The 20,571-nt window shown below is 48.2% G+C and overlaps 1 protein-coding gene across 4 annotated transcripts in view; it reads right to left on the reverse strand.

Annotated features, from left to right (window-relative positions):
* Window positions 1-18,052: 18,052 nt before the first annotated feature.
* POC1A (POC1 centriolar protein A) overlaps window positions 18,053-20,571 on the reverse strand; it is a 44,527-nt gene continuing 42,008 nt past the window's right edge. For all 4 annotated transcript variants that reach the window (XM_059856322.1, XM_059856321.1, XM_059856323.1 and 1 more), the window contains one exon: window positions 18,053-18,336. In XM_059856322.1, coding sequence (XP_059712305.1) covers window positions 18,238-18,336 — 99 coding nt within the window. In that variant the 3' untranslated portion in view covers window positions 18,053-18,237. The remainder of the gene's footprint in view (window positions 18,337-20,571) is intronic.

Consider the following 20,571-nt stretch of genomic DNA (forward strand, 5'->3'; position numbering starts at 1 on the left):
CATATCACATGAAAGTAGTGTGTAGCTCAACGTGCTTTAGAGGTGCTCTTTAAGGGGCCTACAAGCTCTTGCAAATCAAATGCACCTAAATACCAAACGGATTTCAACCTAATTCCAGAGGTAACACCACCTACTCACATGCCAAAGCAGGGAGCAGACAGCTTGCTAATTAACGTGTCTCCTTCATGAATATTGCACTTCCCGAGGAGGAATTTGGTGCTCAAGCAAAAGGCTGCTGAAAGCGAGCCAAGCTGGGCTGAGCAGCGAGGATGCTTTGAAACTGCTGAGATCCCTCTGGCAGGGCTGGTGCTAAAGCCAGCCCCTGGTTTTCACACCCACTGGGTGAGTCAGTGGGTGCTACCCGGGTGCCACCTCCAGAACACACTGTCAGCTCACAGCCACATCTTGGGGGCCACAGCAGAGGCCGTGGCAGAAATGGGAAGGGGAAACGCAAAACCACAGGATGTTTTTGGTACTGAACCTCTGTGACATTTGACAGTACCTGGGGCCTGACCTTTTTTAACCCACAACCAAACCCCTCCCTAGAACCTTCTGGGAGCTTCCTGGGGCTGCAATACCTGCCCCAGCACTGCCCTGTTTTCTGCTGTAAGCAGCCACCAGGGCAGTGTCCAACAGTCCCATTCACACAAACTTGTCACAGCCCAGGAAGGGCCAGCACAGCCCCACACACTGTGCTGGCAAGAGCCAGCTTTGCCAGCCCCACTGGAGCCAATCAGGCAGGTTTCCCTTGGCCAGAGCTTTCAAGGCTCTCCCATGATGAGGCATTACCTTGGTCTCTGTTTCCCCAGGCAGCCTCCTTTGATGTTACCCCATGAGACTGAGTGAGAAGCCACCACAGAAACCTCACCAAGATACATCTGGCACCCTCAGAATGCAGCAAGGTTCCTTGGTGTCCTTCCCACACCAGCATCCCCAGCACAGCTGAGGATCCCACAGCTCAGATGCCTGGTGCTCTAAAACCCATGTGGTACCTAAATCTTGTTGGTGCTGAGTATGGCTGGATACTGAAGTAGAAGAGACACTCCTAAGCCCACCCAGGAATCTCACTTTACTAGCTGTAGTTAAACTGGACAAGGAAAGCCAGGTTTGACCACATTAAAAGGGTTCCTGCTTTTTTAACCAAAGGACTGGAACTGCAGTGCTGGGGTCAAAGGACTCATCATTTCAGACCCCTGCAAACTCTGCCACAGTGGTGACAGTGCTGAAGAGCAACAAACCAACAGCCCCAACAACATCAACCAGCACCAGCGACCTACCAACAGTCCTATCATGGTTTCATGTGGAAGAGACTTCCAGAGGTACCAAAGCCTTTGGACTACACCACATCTCCAGAGGAGACCATCTTCATCACTGTCCTGCCCAGCTCCTGCTCTTCAGAGATTAAATTCAAGGACTGTGTGTGAGCTCTCCGCACAGCCTGGCTGTTGGCATTCAGCCCATGACAAACAGCCATCCCAGCAGCAGGCTCCAAGCTGAGACTGAATCCCACAGCATTAAAGCCACTTCTGAGAAAATACACAGCCCATGTTATTACCCTGTGGGACAAGCAGGCTTCAGAGACCTGTTCTGTAGGCCTTTCTGCACAATCACCCCTTAAATTTAGCTCCTACTACACGTGTGCATGAAATCTGCTTGGCAGAGCAAAAAAAAATCCCAGAAAATTCACTCAATCTTCATTAGCATTTCCAGCATTGCACAAACAGCCTCCCCAGCCACTGGAAAGTCTGCCTTTACCCAGCCAAAATGCTCCTTTGCAAGTCATTTGAGCTCTTACCTCAGAAAACTCCTTTCCTGCCCACACACACAGGGAAGGAGCTGCAATCTGACTTTATTATGGTCATGCACGTGCTGTTGCCATGGAAATGGACACGATGCTACTGGATCCGACTGCAGCACGGCCAGCACAGGCAGGGACCACAGCCAGGATCCTCAAGGCAGTGCTGCTGGAGAATCCCCCTTGGCCAACTTGCTAAAAAATCCCCCAACCAACAGCAGTGAAACCCCTCAGACCAGAAAACCCAGGGTAGCACCAAGTACACCAGAGACCACTGGGGACCACTTGACACTTATGGTGGTAGCAATGCAGCTCTTGCTTTGTCATTAGCTCCACTGGAAAGTTATAAAATCAAGGGAAAAACATCTCCAAATGTTTCTTGTTCTTCAGGTAGCTGTGCTCAAGGACTTGGTCTCTTCAATCATTTGGCCAGTCAAGTCAGCCCTGTGCAGGTGTGGCATGGGCCACCACAAGAAGAGGGAAAGTCCTTGCAGTGAAAAGCAGGACATACCCCAGCCTGATGCACCTTCCTCAGGCTTGAACTTGCAAGGTGCAGCCCCTCAGGACAGGAACAGCAGCCTTGGTGATGAGGGTGTTTCCACAGAGCCTGGAGGACAAGCTTCAGTTGTGATAATAACAGAGGCTATAAATTCCTGGAGAAGCCATCCTCTCTTGAGCATGATGGAAACCATCTTTGCCAGAGGAAGCAGAGTTTAAACCATGGCTTGCCAAGGGCTGCCTGCCAGGGAAGGATGGGTCTACACATGCCCCTGATTTTTCTTCTAAGCTCCTGCCATCCCTCACAATTGCTGCTGGAAACAGGAGATGCTTCCAGCCGGACACACAAAGGCTGTACTTATCTCCTCCTTCAGGTCTGTGCTCAAGCCCTGTGCTAGGCAGGGCTGGGGACAAGTCCACATCCAAGGCTCAGGCTGTGCCAGAAAGGACCACACTCAATCCTGCAGCAATTTGCCCCAGGGGGCAGGACAGAGGACAGCTGTCCTGGAGCTGAACAACAGCAAGGGCTTTGTAAGCATGGAAAGATGAGAGGCAGATGAGTCCTGTGAGTACAGGAGTTAGTAGCATGTCAAGCAGAAAGGACTCCAAGCTCAAGGCCAGATTACACAGGGTCTTTCTTTCTAGTGAATGATGCCATCTAGAAAAGCTCATCTCCAAGGCAAGGAAGTGTAACTCAATGATCTTTAAGGCCCATTCCAACCCAAACCATTCTATGGCCCTATGATGACGCAGCCTGTGAAGAAAGCAGAATAAAAACTTGATTCACTCTAGACAGAGAGAGGACAAAGCTCCAGCTGTCACAACTGGGTCTTGATGAAGGAAAAATGCTCCTCTAAGGCCCTAGGAAGGAAGGAAGGACATCACAGCTCCAAGCTACCTACTGATATCCAACTGCTCCATCACTCCAGGCTGTGTGAGGAGAATCAGCGCTCCAAACCCCTCAGCCTCAAGCAGCACGGAAATGTCAGGGTGCACCCAGTGCCTGTCACCAAGGTCCAGCTCCTCATGTGGGCAGGAAGGCTTCCAGCATCCTGCCATGCTGGAACCAGTGCCATTTCTCACCCAGGCTGGTGCTGGAGCTGTGGCAAAGGGAGATCCCACATCAAGCACAGGGCTCTGTGCTGCACCCCGAGCTGCCAGCCCACACTGGGGCTGGGCTCCCTGCTCACAGTTACACATCTGCCCCTTCCTCTGGCCCTTTCATCATCCCAGACGTGCAGAACCAACCAAACCTGGCACTGGCCTCTCATTTACCTTCCCAAGGGTTGAAAGAACCTGGCCAATATTTATAGCAGCAAATCAAGCCAGTAGTGCACTGGATGCTTTGAGAAAAATAGCTGAGGCTTTTCTGAGTCCAGGATTATTTATTATTCATCAAATTGGATTCCAGCTTCCCCCTTCAATTTTATGTGTTGTTTTTCCTAAAATATGGATTTTAGTTTATGATGAGGTTTTACTTTAGGATTAAAAAGGAGGACACAGAAAGGCAAAACAGGAGAAAGGAAAACAAGATGATAAAAAAAGGCATTCTGTAAAAATAACAACATTTTCAGTGAACAAAATTTACCCTCGCAGAAACCAGCAAAGGCCAGGACATCAACAAAAGTGACAGTGCACATTTTTTATTAATTACTTCATATGAATTCCTCAATGGAATCAGAACCCAGTTTACACCAACGTCTCTATCAGAGCCAAAGTGTCACAGCTGACAGAAAGTGTCCCAAAAGTGGCTGTGGGACAAGTACCCTGCCAACCAGGAGGATCCCTCTGGGAGGGCTGGAGCAGGCAGGAAAAGACTTGGCTGATGCAAGGCTCCTGCTCAGAGCACCTTGCTCTCCTGCCAGCCACCTGGAGCACATCTGACAAAGCCAGCTGACCACAGGGACATGAGAAAAGGATGGGATCTGCAACTGAATTACCACATCTATTTTCTCCAGGGATTGCCCAGGTGTGAGTCATGCCAAGAGCAGGCTTTGAGCAGGGTCTGGACCTGGCCAGATAAAAGCAGAGTTATTTGTGTGTGTTTGCTTGAATCAGCCAGAGAGAAAAGTGCACAGCACATCAATCCTGTAAAATAAATATGGCACCATAGAGGGCTACTCAGGAGAGATGTCCTGGGAAATGCTCTCCTTCATTCATCATCTGCCCTGGAAGGAGAAACCACAATGCAAGGAGAAACCACATGGCCAGAGGAGAGATGCCAAGGCACAGGACACCCTGTGCCCACCAAAAAGCTGTGGGGGTGGCTGGGGCAGACAGTGCCCAGCACTTCACAGGGCTGGGAGGGAAATGACAGGATCAGATCTTTCTGGCATTGTTCCTCCCTGGTCTTTCCCTTTTCCCTTAGAGAAAGGCACTCCCACAGCAGAACAAAACTCCTGTTTCAGAGGTGGGAGAAAAAGGGATGATCCCTTCCCTGACACCAAAAACAAGGCAGAACTGACTACAGTCACATCCCACTTGACATGAGGCTGCATTGGGCACATGGCCCCTTCCCCCTGAACCAGAGACCCACTGCTGTGGGGTCAGGGTAAGAATTACCCACAGATGCACAAATACACTGTCCTACAGTGCTGCCAAGCCCTGAATAGGGAGGGGAAACAACCAGGGGAGCTTCTTTCCTGAGCAGAGTCTTTTGGGAGAACAACCATAAGGGCTCTAAGGCAGTCAGACAGGCATTTCCCATTTCGCTGGTTACTCCAGCAATGAATCTCTCTCTCCTGTGTTACAGGTGTTCTCCACTGCTGCAGGATCACGTCAGGACAAGCTCTGCAGTCCCCAGGGCTTGAGCAAGAGCAAGTCAGGCAGGCAGAGCCTGAGCGTGTCTCTTCCACGCCAAGGGGAGGGAGAGACAGCAGGAACCACTCAAATGAGGAAAAACAAGTTCACAAAAGGGGTGCTGCTTCATGGAATCAAATCCACCACAAAAATCCAAACCCAGTACCAGGATGTTGGTGGGAAAGGCTACAGAGCAGGCTTAGGATGGAAGACCAGGAAGAAGGAGATAGCAGCACCTGCAGTAAGGGACTGCGATTGGAAAGAGAAGAACCAGGCTGAGGAAGACACCAGGAATGGCAAGAGACACCTCCACAGCAAGAAACAGATGGTCCAAAATGACAGGCAGGCCCTTGCACATCACGTCAGGCACCCTGGGTAAACATTCACTGCTGACATTTCACACCTACACAGGGCTGCATCATCACATCTCAACACCCAGAAGGGGAGACAACATCCTTGCTGCATTTGTCCCCAGTGCCAGGTCCTCCAGCCCAGATGTCTGGAATTAGACTTCAGGTCTGTTCCCTGGATAGTCTAAGTGGAAGGTCTGTATGTGAGGAAAGGGAGTCCAGTTCAATTGCTTTGTTTCTCTGAAGAGCTGCTGTGCCTGAGACATTTCTGCTCTGGAGGTCTCCAATTTATTTGGTCACTTTTCCCTTGCTCTTCAGTCCAGAGCAAATATTTGCAAGGATTTTCCAGGGGCACAAAAGTTCCTGAATTCTCCTTGATTTCCTCTTGAACCCAAGGGTCACAGCAGCCCTCCAAGGTTTGTGGTGAAGAGCCACATCACCTGGAAGGGGACACCACGAATATCAACAAGTCATTTTGTCATCCAAGGCCAGAGGGGAAGCATCAGGTGCCACTAGCCAAGCAGATCAGGGTGCCAGGGTGTGTGATTTAGAGAGCCTTTTCCTTCCTGACACCTTAGAAACTAGCTCTGATGTCCTAATGCCTTGATCATTCAAGAGTGTATCTTCCCCCATCTTCATGAGCTTCAACACAGGACAAACTGAGCAGTTTCTTACTTGACTGAAAAAAAGCTGAATAAAACAAGATGATAGGATTTAGGAACTGGGCAAAATGGATTCAGATCTTTCCAGAAGCAAGAGGAAGTTGCACCTGGATGCAGTTCCAAAGGAGTCCTTTGAGCACAGGGGAGCAGCAAAAATCCCAGCACTGCCCTGACCAAAGTCAGGCTAAATCTGTGATGGGCTCATGGTAAAGGAAGTGACATTTTTTTACAGAATTGCTGTTCACCTGAATCTTTCACCCAACCTCACTCACAGCAAGTCAGTAGATGCTGGCTGGAAGCAAATGCCATTTGCTGATGTTGCAGAATGACTCCTGCTGAAGCACTCAATTGACCCCCAAAATTTCCACTTTTGGTAAAGAAAATTTTCCCCAATGCTACCCAATGAGAAGTCTATCATATTTCAACAAGAGCAGGGAAATCATAACCACTTGTCCTTTGGAAGACTAAGAACAACTAAGCAATAAGAAACAAGCAATTTCAAACAGGACAATAAATTTTCTCTTTGTCATAAAAGAAAATTGTCAGTTTTTTCCCCTCAAGGACCCCAGAAGTCTCTAAGGATGAATGAAAACCAGAAAATTACTGCTTGATTCCTCCTCCACAACACGACTGAGTATATGGAAACATCTATGGGATCTATGTAACAGGAAAAAAAATCAGAATTCCCTTTAAGAGAGCAATGAGGCTCCAAGTTCCTGATAAAGGATGTGCCATTACACCTTTTACACCTGCATTGCAAAATGAGTTTGTGCTAAGGGCAATTAATACCTCCCACCCCAAAACATTTCTATCAGATCTGGAGTCTGCTGGGAAACAAAGGCACTTTTTATGGGAAAATAGTCACAGTTGTTTTTCTATCCACACATGTCAAAATTGGAGTGGGAAATTAGGAAAGACAACTCATCAGAAATTGCAATAGTGTAACTATTTCCACCAAGGTACTTGTCCATCCTTGCCCAGTGACTGTGTACCCTGGCACGGCTCACAACCCACCTGGGTCCTGGGCAGAGGGACAGTTTTGTGTGCAGCACATACTTCAAACACTTCCTTAACACCTGCAACAGGTATGACACATTTCCAAGATCTGTCAGCTCTACCTCAGCTCTCAAGCACCTCAAGAAAGGCAGTCAGCATTTCTTCTAGACCCACCTAGGTTCCTGATGGAAGGTACAAAACCATGGCACACTCAGCACTGCTTCCAGTGACATCAGCTCCTTCAGCTTGGGAGCCAAGCAAGAGTTTTACTGACCTGGGATGTAAGATTTAATAACTGTCAGACCTCTGAAAGAGCCCACACAAAATGAGCTTGTGCAGAAACACTGGATGGGCTTTGAGAAGAGCAGGCATCTGCTCTGGACTGAGGACATTCTTGCTGCAGTAAAACCCAGCTCCTTCAAAAAGAGCTTGCAGCCAGTTAAGTGTTTCCTAACAGTACAGATGTTCTGTTCCAGAAAACTGGGATGCAGCTGGAGGCCCACACTCCCTAGCCTTCACTCACCATATCCTGAGTGCCATTTTCAGCTCCATAACATGAAACCTCACTCTCTAGAGCAATACAAAGACTCCAAGTCAGCCAGCCCAGAGGCTTTCCACAAGCATCATGAACCAAAGACAAGATATTGCAAGCTTCCCTTCACAGCCAGGCATCTGCTGCTCACCCAGCCACACCACAGCAACCACCTGGTAAACTCACTTCTACTCAAACCTGTAAGCTTTTGTTGCAGAAGGAACAACTGAAGGCATTTAGATAAGAGATGGCATTTAAGATAAGAGAAGGTATGATAATCTCCTGATTATGCCTCCCATGCAGCCTAATCTGTCCCCACAATCTGCACAGAGACCACCAAAGCACTGTTCCCCCACGGCTGGGTGACCCACAGACCCCCAGGCAGAATCCAAGGAGTGCTGGGTGATGAAGGGCAGATGAAGTGCACACAGCCTGGCCAACCTCATCTGCCTTTGATCTGCAGCTTATTGTCTTGGCATGGTTTAGGGAGCTAATCCTCCCCTGTGGCTGGGGGAGGACATGACCTCCCCAGCTTCCTTCAGCTGCACAGCCCCACACAGCATGGGGTGGGGGGAACTGAGCTGCCTGGGGGCAGGTCAAGCTCACAGGCTCAGGGGAAGTGTTGGGCACATCCAAATTGTGTGGATTTTTTCTGAAATCCTTTTTCTACATAGCAGCCAGCTTAAGCAGCAGTAGCCTCATCTCCTGGCTCCTTCCCCTGCCTATTGCAGCAGCCTCTCCTAGTGCCCTGAGCCACCCTGGGCAATGGTGAAAGTGCAGGTATCACCCCAAACACATCAGAGAAAGATGTAACACTGCCTGAACAAGCCACTTTGTGCAATGCAGGTGTAACACAACCAACCAGGGCAGATCCCATCCAGCACAGGCTTATCTGATAGCACAAGCTCCGTGGGTCAGGTTTGAGAGGTGAGTTCACACTGCAGGATATCACTGTGGTTATCAGGAACACACCATGTATGGCACTTGCTGCACAACAGGAGATGCTTTCTCTTGCACTCTGCAAGCCAGGCCACTGAGCCACACAGCACTGATGGCAGAGGATCCTGCTGCCTGCCCCCATCCCAGCATCCTGCTTGGAGTGGCAGATTCCCACGAGCCCTGGCTGATCAGAGCAATGGGAGAGCAATGAGAGGCTGGGAAGGAAAGGAAACCTTAAATTTGGGATTTGCACCTGAAGCCCAACACCAGGGGAACCAGTCTCAAAGTGGTGACAATAGTCTGTTCCACACCTGATGCTTGAGGAAAGATGTGGTTGTCAGGAACTGCAAATCCTATTAGCAAATTCTGAGCATATTCAGGATGAGCCAAGAAAATGAACTTGAAGCAGGGACACACTCTGGTCACTCAGCACAACACAATAGGGAGAAGGGCCTTTTATCGAGAGATGCAGTCTGCAGGGAAGAAAAAAGGACAGAAGGATCCCTCCCTTCTCGGAGATCTCCAGTGAACCTAACAGGCATGAAGCCCTCAGGAGACAAAGAGGAAGAAGTAAGACACAAAAACCAAGTGCAGAAACCATCCTGCGAAGAGTCAACAAGGGAGGAGGTTTGGTGTGGAAGACAAGAAAGCCTCCTGAGAAAGCCCTCGAGAGATGAGCCATAAGATGCACAGGAAATGAAACAGGACCCAGAGCTCTGCACCTGGGCTTTCACCCAACCAAACCCATTTCAACACAGCCATGAGCTATTTCCTCAGCCAAGCACAGACACAGGTGAGGGATGCAGGCAACTGTGAGGACATGTTTTTAGGTTCACCCTCAGCAGCCTCTGTGTTGACTGACATTTCTATCTCCTGGACTGTAACAACAGAGGGGAAAACATCACCACAGTGGGTTTTCTTGTAGCTTTCCACACCAGCAGGTCTTTCATCAGTAACTCTGGTACCACTTAGCTTTGACTTTCACACCACCCCTTTCATAGCAATATTATCCCTGTCTATGGAGGAAAAGGCCAAGGTCTCCCAGGGTCAACTCTCCAGCTCCAGCTCAGGACAGGGAGTTCAGAGCCAAATCAAACTTTTGCTGCAACACCACATCCCAACCCAGCACCCAAACTCTGGGGCACCTTCCAGTAGGTAAAGCCACAGGTGTCCCACAAGACAGCCAAAAGAAACAGAAACACAGGTGCTGATCTTGGCTCAGCCACTGCAGCTGCAAAGCTGAGCTCCATATAGAGGCTGCAAAAGCCAGCTGAGGCCAGAGCTGTTCTGTGGCAGAACAGCTGGATGCTCCAGCCACACCACACTCCCACTGCCAGCAGCACCCAGCCAGCTTCAACCAAACCTGCCTCACCATGTCCCAGCTGGAGGCCATAGCACAAGCACCTGCAGGCAAGTGCCACGGTCTGAATCAAGCCACTCCACCTTGCAGTGAGTCAGGATCCCTGTCCATGAAGAGTGGTTGGAGTATGGCCTCTCCTACCTCACAGGTCTCCAGCAAAGATCCCAAGGATGTCTGAGCAACGCTGGCATTACGAGACATTCCACCTATGTGACAGCTTCCACCAGAGACAGGAGAGCAGAGAAACCTACCAGCAGGGATGTGGTGGGGCTCCAGGAAGGATTATCAGCTGGAGAAAAGGACTGTTTCCAGCACTGTGCCAGACTCTTGTGTGTGCTGGTGTGTGTGAGTCAAACTACATCCATGGTACATGTTTTTCCCTCCAGCCCTGTGTTGTCTCACAGGACTGGCCCTGAAATCCTTTAGAAAGGGGTTTTGCAAAACCCACCAACTGGGGGACCTCAGGTGTGGAGCCTGCAGAAGCCCATGACTGCCAGGGTGGGATGAGAAACAGTGCACGCAGTTCTCAGTCAGGCCAGGCTTCTTGAGAGGCTACAGGAAAGTAGAGGCAAACAAAAATCAAAAAGCAGAAATACCTGGGGAGGAGGTGGAGCCAGATCCAGCATCTCCCTGGTGGGCAGGAAAGGAAAGTCACACTTGTCTGTGCAGGCAGGAGGGTTTCAGGAGGATGGAGGCAGGTTACAGCTGATGAAGGATAAGAAGGGGTCCCAGGACATTAAATAAATGCTGGGATAAGAATTACAGGCATGTTTTTAAGAGGTTTCTGCCAAGGCCACAGCATGCTCTTGCCCCTGGGCTTGGTGGCTGCACTGCCTTGCCACTCACTGCAGACAGACAGACACACACACACACACATACTGGCTCCAACCATTGGAGTCACAGTCCCTTTGTCACTCACTCAGTCCTGAGCTCTCTGAACACCTGAGATACCACAGCATCCATTTCATGCCAGTCCCAAAGACAGGGAAAACCTTTCCAGTGTCTGCTGGAGATTTATCAGTTGGCATTTCAGCACCTCTCCACGGGCAGCAGCTTCTCCTAAAGCCTGGCCTCCCAGGACAGGGCCAGAGCACCTTGTTGCAGGATGAGTGGCAGCTGATCCCACAGCTCTTTGATCCAGACTGTGAACTGCTGGGGTGGATCGAGGAAAAAGGACTTCAGCTGACTTTCATTAGCTTTCTGCTGCTCCTTTCCCAACTTGTAAATTAGCAAGTATTTGCATCCAAAAGGCAGGTGAGCCAACCCACTGGGGCTAGGCAGAGGCACTTTGTAGAAAGGGCAAAGGGGCTTTTTATTTAAGTGAGGGGAGAAAAAGACTTTCTTGTCTACCTGGGCCAGGCTGGAAAATCCAGACAACAGAGCTGCCACCTGTTTTTTCCCTCCCCTCTGGTGCCACAGTGGAGCCTGGTACAGGGCTGGCCAAATGACCACATGAGATTTCAAAGCTGCCTCCCAACTTCAACAGGCGGGAGGGCAGGAAGGAAAACAGCCCCTCAATCACCACACCGATTTTCATTGCTATTAAATATAATTATCTCTGCTCTCTTTCATCTTCACTTCTCCTGTGAGAGCTGGCAATGAAGGCAGTACACACTCAGGAGAGGCAGAGGGGGGGAATTGCAGCAAAGAACATGACCTCCAAAATGCACTGCTGACCCTTGGGGAGGGAGCACAGGAAACAGGGAAAGCAACAGGCCCATTGCTATCAAAGGGTGGGAAAAGGGACCAGACACAGAAACTTGCTCAGCTTTGTTTCTTTCCCTCACCACAGCTGCAATGTCTTCAGAGCACTCTGAGCCTGCTCAACACCACCAACAGCTCCTCTCAAAGGTATCCCAAGAATTTTCAGCATCCTCTGCAGCACAGAGTGTGGACCATACCCCCCACTTCCCACCTAGGCTCCCAAATTTAAAACACCAATGTCATGGCCCACCCTTATTTCTGGCCCTGCTTCACTGTGTGACCTGCAGGTACTCAGGCAAGAATTTCTGCTTCTGCCCCCATCACCTGGGTTGCTGTTAAGGCATTTTCATGGACAAGCCACCCCTTTTTGCTCTTCTCTCCAGCACAGGCTGATGGAAAAGGCTGTGCCAGCAGGCAGGTTTTCACTTTCTCCTCAGCACACCTTGCTCCAGACACTTTGTGGTAAGAGTTCCTTTTTAAGACCTATTGATTTCATAAATAATACAGTAAAAGAAAGAAACACATCACACAGATACACAGGTCAAATAATCTATCCCTTAAGAAACAAACAGGAGCTACGAAGAAAAAATAGCCCAGCAGGCAAGCATTGATCTTTAAGCAGAAGATCAAGTGGCATTAGAGTTATTTGTTAATTAACTTAACAGCACATAGATAGGGCCAGAGTCAAACAGGTCACCTTGGGGATCTTGCTTCACAAACATGAGTCTTGAAGCCTGCCTTTCTCACTCCAGGAGCACTCAGCAGTTTCTGCAACACCACAGCTACCTCTGTCTTGGTCCTACTGACTGATGTCCACAGGGGACAAGTGCCAAAAGCTAGGATCTTCATCCCTAACTCCTGCAAAAAGCTCCCAGCCTAGGGAACCCAACATGCAATGAGAAACTTTTCCAGCCACAGGCCTGCATCAGAAGACTCTGCCACAGAAATCAACACCTACTGCTCCCAGGATGAAAAGAACAGTGTCTTCTGAAGTAACCACAGCCTAGAAGAACAAAAGGAAAAGGATATTCCTAGGCTTTCACAGGATGAAAACCATCCCAGTTAACCCTGGTCACCGCATGGACCAGGTGTAACAGGAGACAGGCAGAGCCTTTGTGGCTGTTACAGCACCTACACGTGGCAGAGGGGACTCGCACAAGGGGAACAGCAATGCCCCCTCATCCCCTGCCCATACCATGCTGCCAGGAGGATCTCCTGGTGCCCAGCACACTCCATCTGCTCATTTCAGCTGAAACAGGCAGAAGTCCTTCCTGCAGTTGGAAGATCTGCACACCAAAGCTCAGCTCTGGCTGTGAAAACGTGAGGAGAGAATCACTGCCAGGAGCAGCCACCCCAGAGGGAAGCAAAGCCATACAGGAGCTCCATCCAGGCAGCTGCTTGGCTCTACCACCAGTGGCACATGCTCCACACAGCCACAAGCTCTTGCAGAAAGCAGGATCAGCCGCAGGAACATTCCACACCGGAAATTTGCAGAAAAACCCTTGTGCCACGCAGAGCACCACTGTATCCTCAGCTTGCCTCATCTCTGGAAGGCAGCAGTGAGTTATTAGCTGCATGGAAGGTGCCTGCAGGGAGCAGAAACAGCGAGGGAGAACAGGGGTGACAGCTTTTTGGCACTGGGTTGTGGCACTGATTCAAGCCTAGCATTTTTGTGACAACAGAATGGTGTGTTTCCAGCTGTATTACATTATCAGGGAGGAAGGGCTGGAGTGAGTATAAAGAAATCTAAAGGTGGTCACTGGGGAAAGACTTCCTTGCAGATGGCAAATTCCTGGCCTCGAGCAGTGGTCACCTGGCCTGTCTCAGCTGCAGCTAAGCAGAAAATGACCCTCTGCCAGAACATGTCCAGGTGTTCACAGTGCTCATCCCCCACCAGAAACCATGCCACAGCACTTTCTCCCAACTTGCTGGCTTAACCATGTACCCTCACCTTTGCTCAGAATTGATACCAGATAACTTCAAACTCCACCTGAGGTGACAGCCACCACTTGTGCAGTGCAGCACAAAGGCTTTCAGCACACCTTTACCAGCAGCACTGGCTGCTGTGCTGCAAGGAGACAGGGAGAAAAGAAGAGATGCCAGAGACCTGTGCCCTGCAAGCCCATCACTCTTTTCACTGACACCCCACATTCAAATCTCTGACAAGCTCTTCTTTCATGGAACCTGTACCTCAAGAGAGGAAGCAATTTATAGATATCTCCACTGACAAGGAGAACAGGGGGACTGAAGAGTGATGTCTGCCTGCAGTGACAGCTCTGTTGTAGAGCTACAAATCCCAGCTTTCCCTGAGACACACGTAGAACTTCCAACAGCACACTAAATCCAGGCCAAATCCACAGAGGAGTATCAATACGAGAATCTCCTTTCCCAGCTTATTTCCTTTCCAAAACTAGAGGTGATCAGGTCCTGCCACTTGAGAAGCACTTGCAAACCAACCATTTCTAAAAGCAAGAGAAGAAACACAGCCCTGCTCTCACGTCAGAGTGACAAACCTTTGTAAAACGATTCGCTTCCCTCCCCTCCTACTCACTCGTGTTTCAAAAAACATTTAGTTCAAAAGCAGCTCTTTAGAGAGGTTATATAATAAGTGATTTGTACCACAGGGCTGGCTAGTTTTAGCCCAGCTACTTAGATCATAGCTGGATTTTATTTCCTGGTTAGCTGGCAGGACCCATGTCCAGTGACGAGCCTGCGGCCAGAGGATGCTCCTGGCCATTGCCTTTCCCGGCCAGGAGAGTCAGTACAGCAGTGCTCTGCTGTTTCTGCCTATTCAGTAATGAGCTCTGCTGTTCTATCTGTCCAACTCCAGCTCCCAGACAGGAAGGAAAGTGGGCAGTGCTTGAAGATTCTTACTTTTTCACAGATCACAGTTATGTTTAACATGCTCCATACTCACAGCAGCCAAAAAGCCATTTGCAGCAGCACCGGGCTCCCCAGGGGCCAATCTCAGCACAAAGAACCCTTGCTGAAAGTTTAGTGAGGTCATACGTCTGGCAAATGTAATGGCAACAAATTAAACTACTTTTTTAAGAACTTGGCTTCCACCATGCCTTGGAGATCCAAAACAAAATCCTTAACTCTTCGTGGACTCCTCCTGCACAGAGCTCACCACGTGAGGTTTGCAAGGCAGGATTCGTCCTCGAGCAGTGCAGAGGCCATGTCAGCCCAAGGACAAGCCACAGGCTGCTCCTCACTCGGCTGCTCCACTGCTCCCCGAGTTAACACCTTCACATATGGGACACTGCAGATGTGCCTACATTAAAAAAAAAAAAGATCATGAGAGTAAAAGTGGGTTTAACTCACTCTAGAGGCTACTCTCTCCTCAGCACTCAAAACCTGTGGTGCTTAGTGGATAAAGCACGGAGCCTCAGAACAAGACAGGCAACAGCATTTGGGCTCCTCAAGATTTTTTTTTTAGGTTGTTCAATCTTTAAGCACAAGGATTAAAATTACAGTTTTGTAGTTTCCAAGCCCTGCCTGCCTCTCAAGCAATAGCCAGCCTTCAGAAGTGCTGGTACATTTTAAGTCCTATTCCAGGTAGGAGGGTTTTAAGGGGGAAAATTAAGTTGCTGAGATTTAGGACAAAGAATGTAGATAGTACTGTCAGAATCTTTTCAGATTACTTTTCTTGCCTCCTAAATCATATAGAGGTTGTAAGATTCCCTCTCCTTCTGACTCCCCTCTCCCACCCACCCAGGGTTACCACTACAACAACATGGAACAAGAAGGTAAGAAAAGCAATTTTCCCAATCTGCTGCTTTTGATTGGGATGGAGTTTATGTTTTTACCCAGTAGCTCCTATAGGGCTGTTTCACAGTGGTGCTGGTAACAGAGTTGATAATTCAGGGATGCTCTAGTTGCTGCTGAGCAGTGCTTACACAGAGCCAAGGTCTTTTCTGCTTCTCACCCCAACCCAAGAGACGAGGCTGAGGGACACAGTTGGGAGGGGACAACCAGGACAGCTGAGCCCAACTGACCCAAGAGATATTCCAACCATGTGGCATCATACTCAGCATATAAAGCTGGGGAAAGAGGGAGAAAGGGAGGGCATTCGCAGTGCTGGCATTTGTCCTCCCATGTCATCATTGCATGTGATGGAGCCCTGCTGTCCTGGGGATGACTGAACACCTGCCTGCCCATTGGAAGTGGTGAATGAATTCCACATTTTGCTTTACCTGATCAACTGTCTTTATCTCAATCCACAAGTTTTCTTTGGTCTTCTGATTCTCTTCCCCATCCCACTTGTGGTGAGTGAGGGGCTGGGTGGGGATTAGCTGCCAGCTGGGGTTAAAACACAACACCCTACATCCCACTTGTCCTCAGCACTTGAGCATTTAACCTGTTTTAGAAGTACAATTACATCTTTCAAATGGATTCACTCAGAACATCTGAAAAGGAAAAGCATCTGTATCAAAAGTGCCCAAATGTGGGCACATCTGGACACACGTGAAATGTGTCAATTGTACTGCCATCCTCTCTAAAATACTACATACAGTTGCTTCTGTGTCTCTAAGACATTAGAAACTACACATTAAAAGGATGCAAAGGCTATTTTTAAAGTAAATTACAGAATATTCTGAGTTGAAGGAACCCACGAGGATCATTGAATACAACTCTTAAGTGAACAGCCCATACAGGGATCAAATCCACAACTCTGGCATTATTAGCACCAGGCTCCAACTGACCTTAAAAACTGATATAGGAATGTTTCAATTTTCCCCTCCACACCTCAATCCCTAAGGCCAGTCCACAACACTGAGGATCAAGTTGAAAGTTTAGGCTCTTGCAACTGATTTTTGTCATTGTTTCAGTGGCAGCAGATCAGGGCACGAACAGCTGTTTTTCTAGCAGCAAATTGGCCACAGCATCTTTGAGTCCCCTCCTCCCCACCCATCTGCATCACCACACAAGCTCATTTCAATGAAAATGATGTCAGTCTCTCAGCAGAAAGCCACTGAAAGCTTAGAGCAAGAGCACAGAATATCACCACTGAATTGATTCCATTAAGGGAAAGTAATGATTTATCAGACTCAGAGCCTGGAAACAGAAAACAAAGTCTGTGGCAGAGCAGAGAGAAACTCATCATCAACCAAGCATGGAAATGAGAAAGCTCTCAGCCTCCCACAAATGAAGGAGTGAAATATTGTGATCATGCCAGCAAGGGGTTCTTAGAGACGTACAAAGGACCAGGAGGGAAGGAGACCAGAAGCTTCCTAGTGGCTGGCAGGAAAACACAACCAGCTTCCCCCAGGTGGAATGAGGAGTTTTAACACCACCAAAATACTGTTCCAGCCAACACAGCCTGCAACAAAAACAGGTACAACACCAGAAACCAACCCAAAGCCAAAACCACAGCTGGTTTTAAGGCCAGGCCTAAACCCCACGTGAAGTAAGGATGCCAGCCTGTCCTCAGGCAAGCGTCCAGAGTGCCCCATCACACGTGGAGATGGAGGCCCTGGAAGCTGTGCTAGGCTGGCAGGTGCTGGTGGCACGAGGCACCACCAAGGGCAGAGGCTGAGGCAGCCTCTCCGTCTGCAGAGGTCAGACAGACAGTGGTGAGGAAGGTAACCCTGAGGTGCTCAAGTTTCTCCAGCAATGTGGGTTTTATTGCAAGAAAGGAGACCACCAGTATGTGTTAGCAAAAGAGGTGTTGCAGACAGGATCTCCCAGAAGTCCAAATTCTTGTGCAGCTACATACTGAACAGCTGCTCAAGCCCCAAAAAAGTCAGGAGGAGCGATGAGGGGAGGAAGGTGCCAGTGATGAGCTACTCAATTGTGAAAACATCTGTAAAATTACCAAAAATTAAAGGTAGTCCAGTATAAGAAGAGGGGAGTTCCATGATGGAGAAAACATTCCACTGTTTAGTTCCCTTCCTGTCCCTTTGCCCTGTCTTTAAGAAGCAAAGATGAAGGAAAATCTCCTTGGAAATCACCCTGCATCTGACACACTGGGGCCTCTGTTCCAGCCTCAATCATTTTTCCTCTGTTGCACATGGGAGCAGGTTGAATGTGTCAGATTTAATCACCTCTGCACAAACATCATCCAGGGTCTCAGCTGCTGTGTCAGATTTACTGTGTGAGACTTGGCTGAGACAAACTCTTCCAGGTGCCAGTTGCACAGGACCTCACCTGCTCAATATGGTCCTAGAGCAGAGGTGAAATACCACTGCCTCAAATATCCTGAGAGCACTTTGCTTCTCACCTTCAGGCAGCACACGCCTCAGCAACAAGCCTAATACAGCCTGGGCCAGGCGTCTGGCAACTCCAAGGTGCTTACACACTTTAACTTAGTAGGACCAGAGACAGGAGAGATGTGACCTTCCTGGTTAGTACTCAGTCCACATGCTGGCTGCTGGACTTCTGGAAAGCACAAGAGATCACAATTGTTACCCACACTTATGAATAAAATATTGCTTTTATTTTAGTGAAGTAACAAAGCTATTTACAGATACAGTAACTATACATTGCAATTGAAAAATAGATTGTGCTCAAAATTGTTAAAGCAAGTCACACACAGTCTGTTAGGAACACAAACAACCTCAAACCTCCCATTCCTTCAGCTCCTGTCTGATCTCAGGAAATCAGTTTGTTTTGTTCTGAATGATTTTCTGCTGAGTCTCAAGACATTCCTTCAGCTTGTCTTCAGTGAGTGTCAGCCTCTGCTCCAGGATGGAAACTGTCTGCAAAACAAAGTGAAAGCTGCTCTTGAGCTGCTGACAAGGACACACTGCACACTGTACTCTCAATAAAATGCTAAATTCACAGGAATACTTTGAGGTATTTCTAGGCTGGAACTCCAGTGTCAGTATTCCAGCAGGGCAGAGCCCTGCATGACTTCAGAGAGGAGCAATAGAAGACAGTGGGCACAGAGCCCTCCTGCAGACAACAGCAAGCACCCATTTCAGCACTGGTACTTTCAGACTGGGCTCTGCATTTCCTTTCCCGGACAGGTTCATGAGGCACCAGACACTGGAGAGCCACCAGACACACTTCTGCTAACGAGACACAAATTTTAAACAATTTTATTCAGTTATGGCTCTGATTTTATGTCTCTGCTTCCAAGCATTTCCTCCCTTCCCTCAACACCATGGATCTGCTGTAATTAAAACACTCAAAACTTGTTGGACAAGCACCATGACAGGCAAGAAAACCTTCCCAGCCCAAGACAATGCAGCAGGAGATAGAGGGGAAAAACTCCAAGTGGCAATATCTACCTCAACATAATGCCTACATTTCTTTGTGTAATCCACTTACCCTGCAAAGGATTGCTCTCTTTCTCCTGGAGCTGAAGTCATCATGTACAGGATGCACAGGAAGAACATTTTAACCACGTGGCAATAAAAGCTTTTGCTGAAAACCTTTTATTGATCACTCCAAGATAATCAAGGGCCCCAGCTATGCACAACCACTTTCAGCTTCTAGAGACACCAGAATGGCTGATAATGGGTGGTGATGATTTAATGCTTTAATATCCATAAACTTATCAGCAACGATCGATAGCTTCACATTTCGGGCATTTTTACTGCATAAATAACATCCTCTGCTAAAAACAAAGGATGCTCAGAACCTTGGACTTTAATAAAGTAATTCAAATAAACTTGGACAACCGCTGTTTGTATAGCAGTTATACATAGAAAGCCTTTTAATAGCACATTTCGTAAGCACATCTCTAAGTGCCTGACAAAAGCAAGCAGGTCTCATTATCCCCATTTTACAGCTGGGGAAACGAAAGCACAAAGAGAGGAAATAGCTTGGCTAAGGCCACTTGAGACTAAGAAAAGTCTGCTGTAAAATGATTTAGGGAATGAGAAGTCGTGGGGGAGAAGAGAAAACAGACATAGTAAAAACAACAGCAGGCATAAGGCAAAGCCATCTTGCAAGATTGCATCAAGGAAATCAGGAAGGGCTTGAGGTTGTCCAGTGCATCATAATGCTCCTTTTTCTCCTCCCTAAACACAGTTCAAAGCTTATTTCTAATATATTTATTTCTGACAGCAGCAGAAGAGCTCTGCTGCAGCTGTAGAAAGCTTCACCTGAAAGAATAAACCCTGCATTGCCCAAATATTTCCACAGGCTACAGCACCAGCTGCATTTAAGTTTTTTCCTCCTCTATTTCCATCCCTTAGAGGCACAGGAACTGAAGTACACAGAGAACCAGAAGAAACATTGTGGAGCCAGCCTGTACCATCCAGGTGCCCCAGAGCCAGCAGGAGCCCTGCCATCTATTCAAAGGAGAGAAGACTTAATCTTTTCCACATCCAGCCATGCCATTGCCTAGTGACTGTCTTGGAGACCAGGACAAAGCTACCAAGGGCAGAACACAGCAGGCCAAATGTCTACCAAGGTTTTACAGCAAAGGTCTTATCCTTTAAGCAACCAGACAGAGAATGAAAACCAGTAGGGATCCTGGCTTTTCCATCTAAAAAATGAACTGGTAACTCAACACTCCAATAAAAAGAGAGAGAATGAAACATTGCATCAAATTTCTTTTAGAACGATAATCAGCTGAATTAAAGGCCCGGTCACACTGCCCTGCCAGAAGCAATGCCCAGATCACTCGTGGTTCCTCTGTTCCATGATTTACTGCCACCATGATCCTGTCAATAGGAGTTAAGAGCTGTTACACACAGCACCATGAGACACAAGAAAAGCAGATCTCACAGAGTGTTGAATTTGTGAGAAAGCTGTAAGGAAAATGTTTATTGGAATGGAAATTGCACGTAAGTACAAGCAGAAACTTGCAGTAAGTATTTTTTGGAAACTAAAAGTGGAAAAGTAGCAGTCAGAAATTAAATTCAGGAAGGCCAAAGTAGGAATCAATGACTCTAGTCCATTTAGACTTGAATGTATGATGAATATAAATAGACAGGGCATCTGATATCCTAGGAAGGTAAGGGAAAGCACAAACACTGCCC

Source organism: Haemorhous mexicanus, chromosome 11, assembly GCF_027477595.1.
Source record: "Haemorhous mexicanus isolate bHaeMex1 chromosome 11, bHaeMex1.pri, whole genome shotgun sequence".
Lineage (NCBI taxonomy): Eukaryota > Metazoa > Chordata > Aves > Passeriformes > Fringillidae > Haemorhous > Haemorhous mexicanus.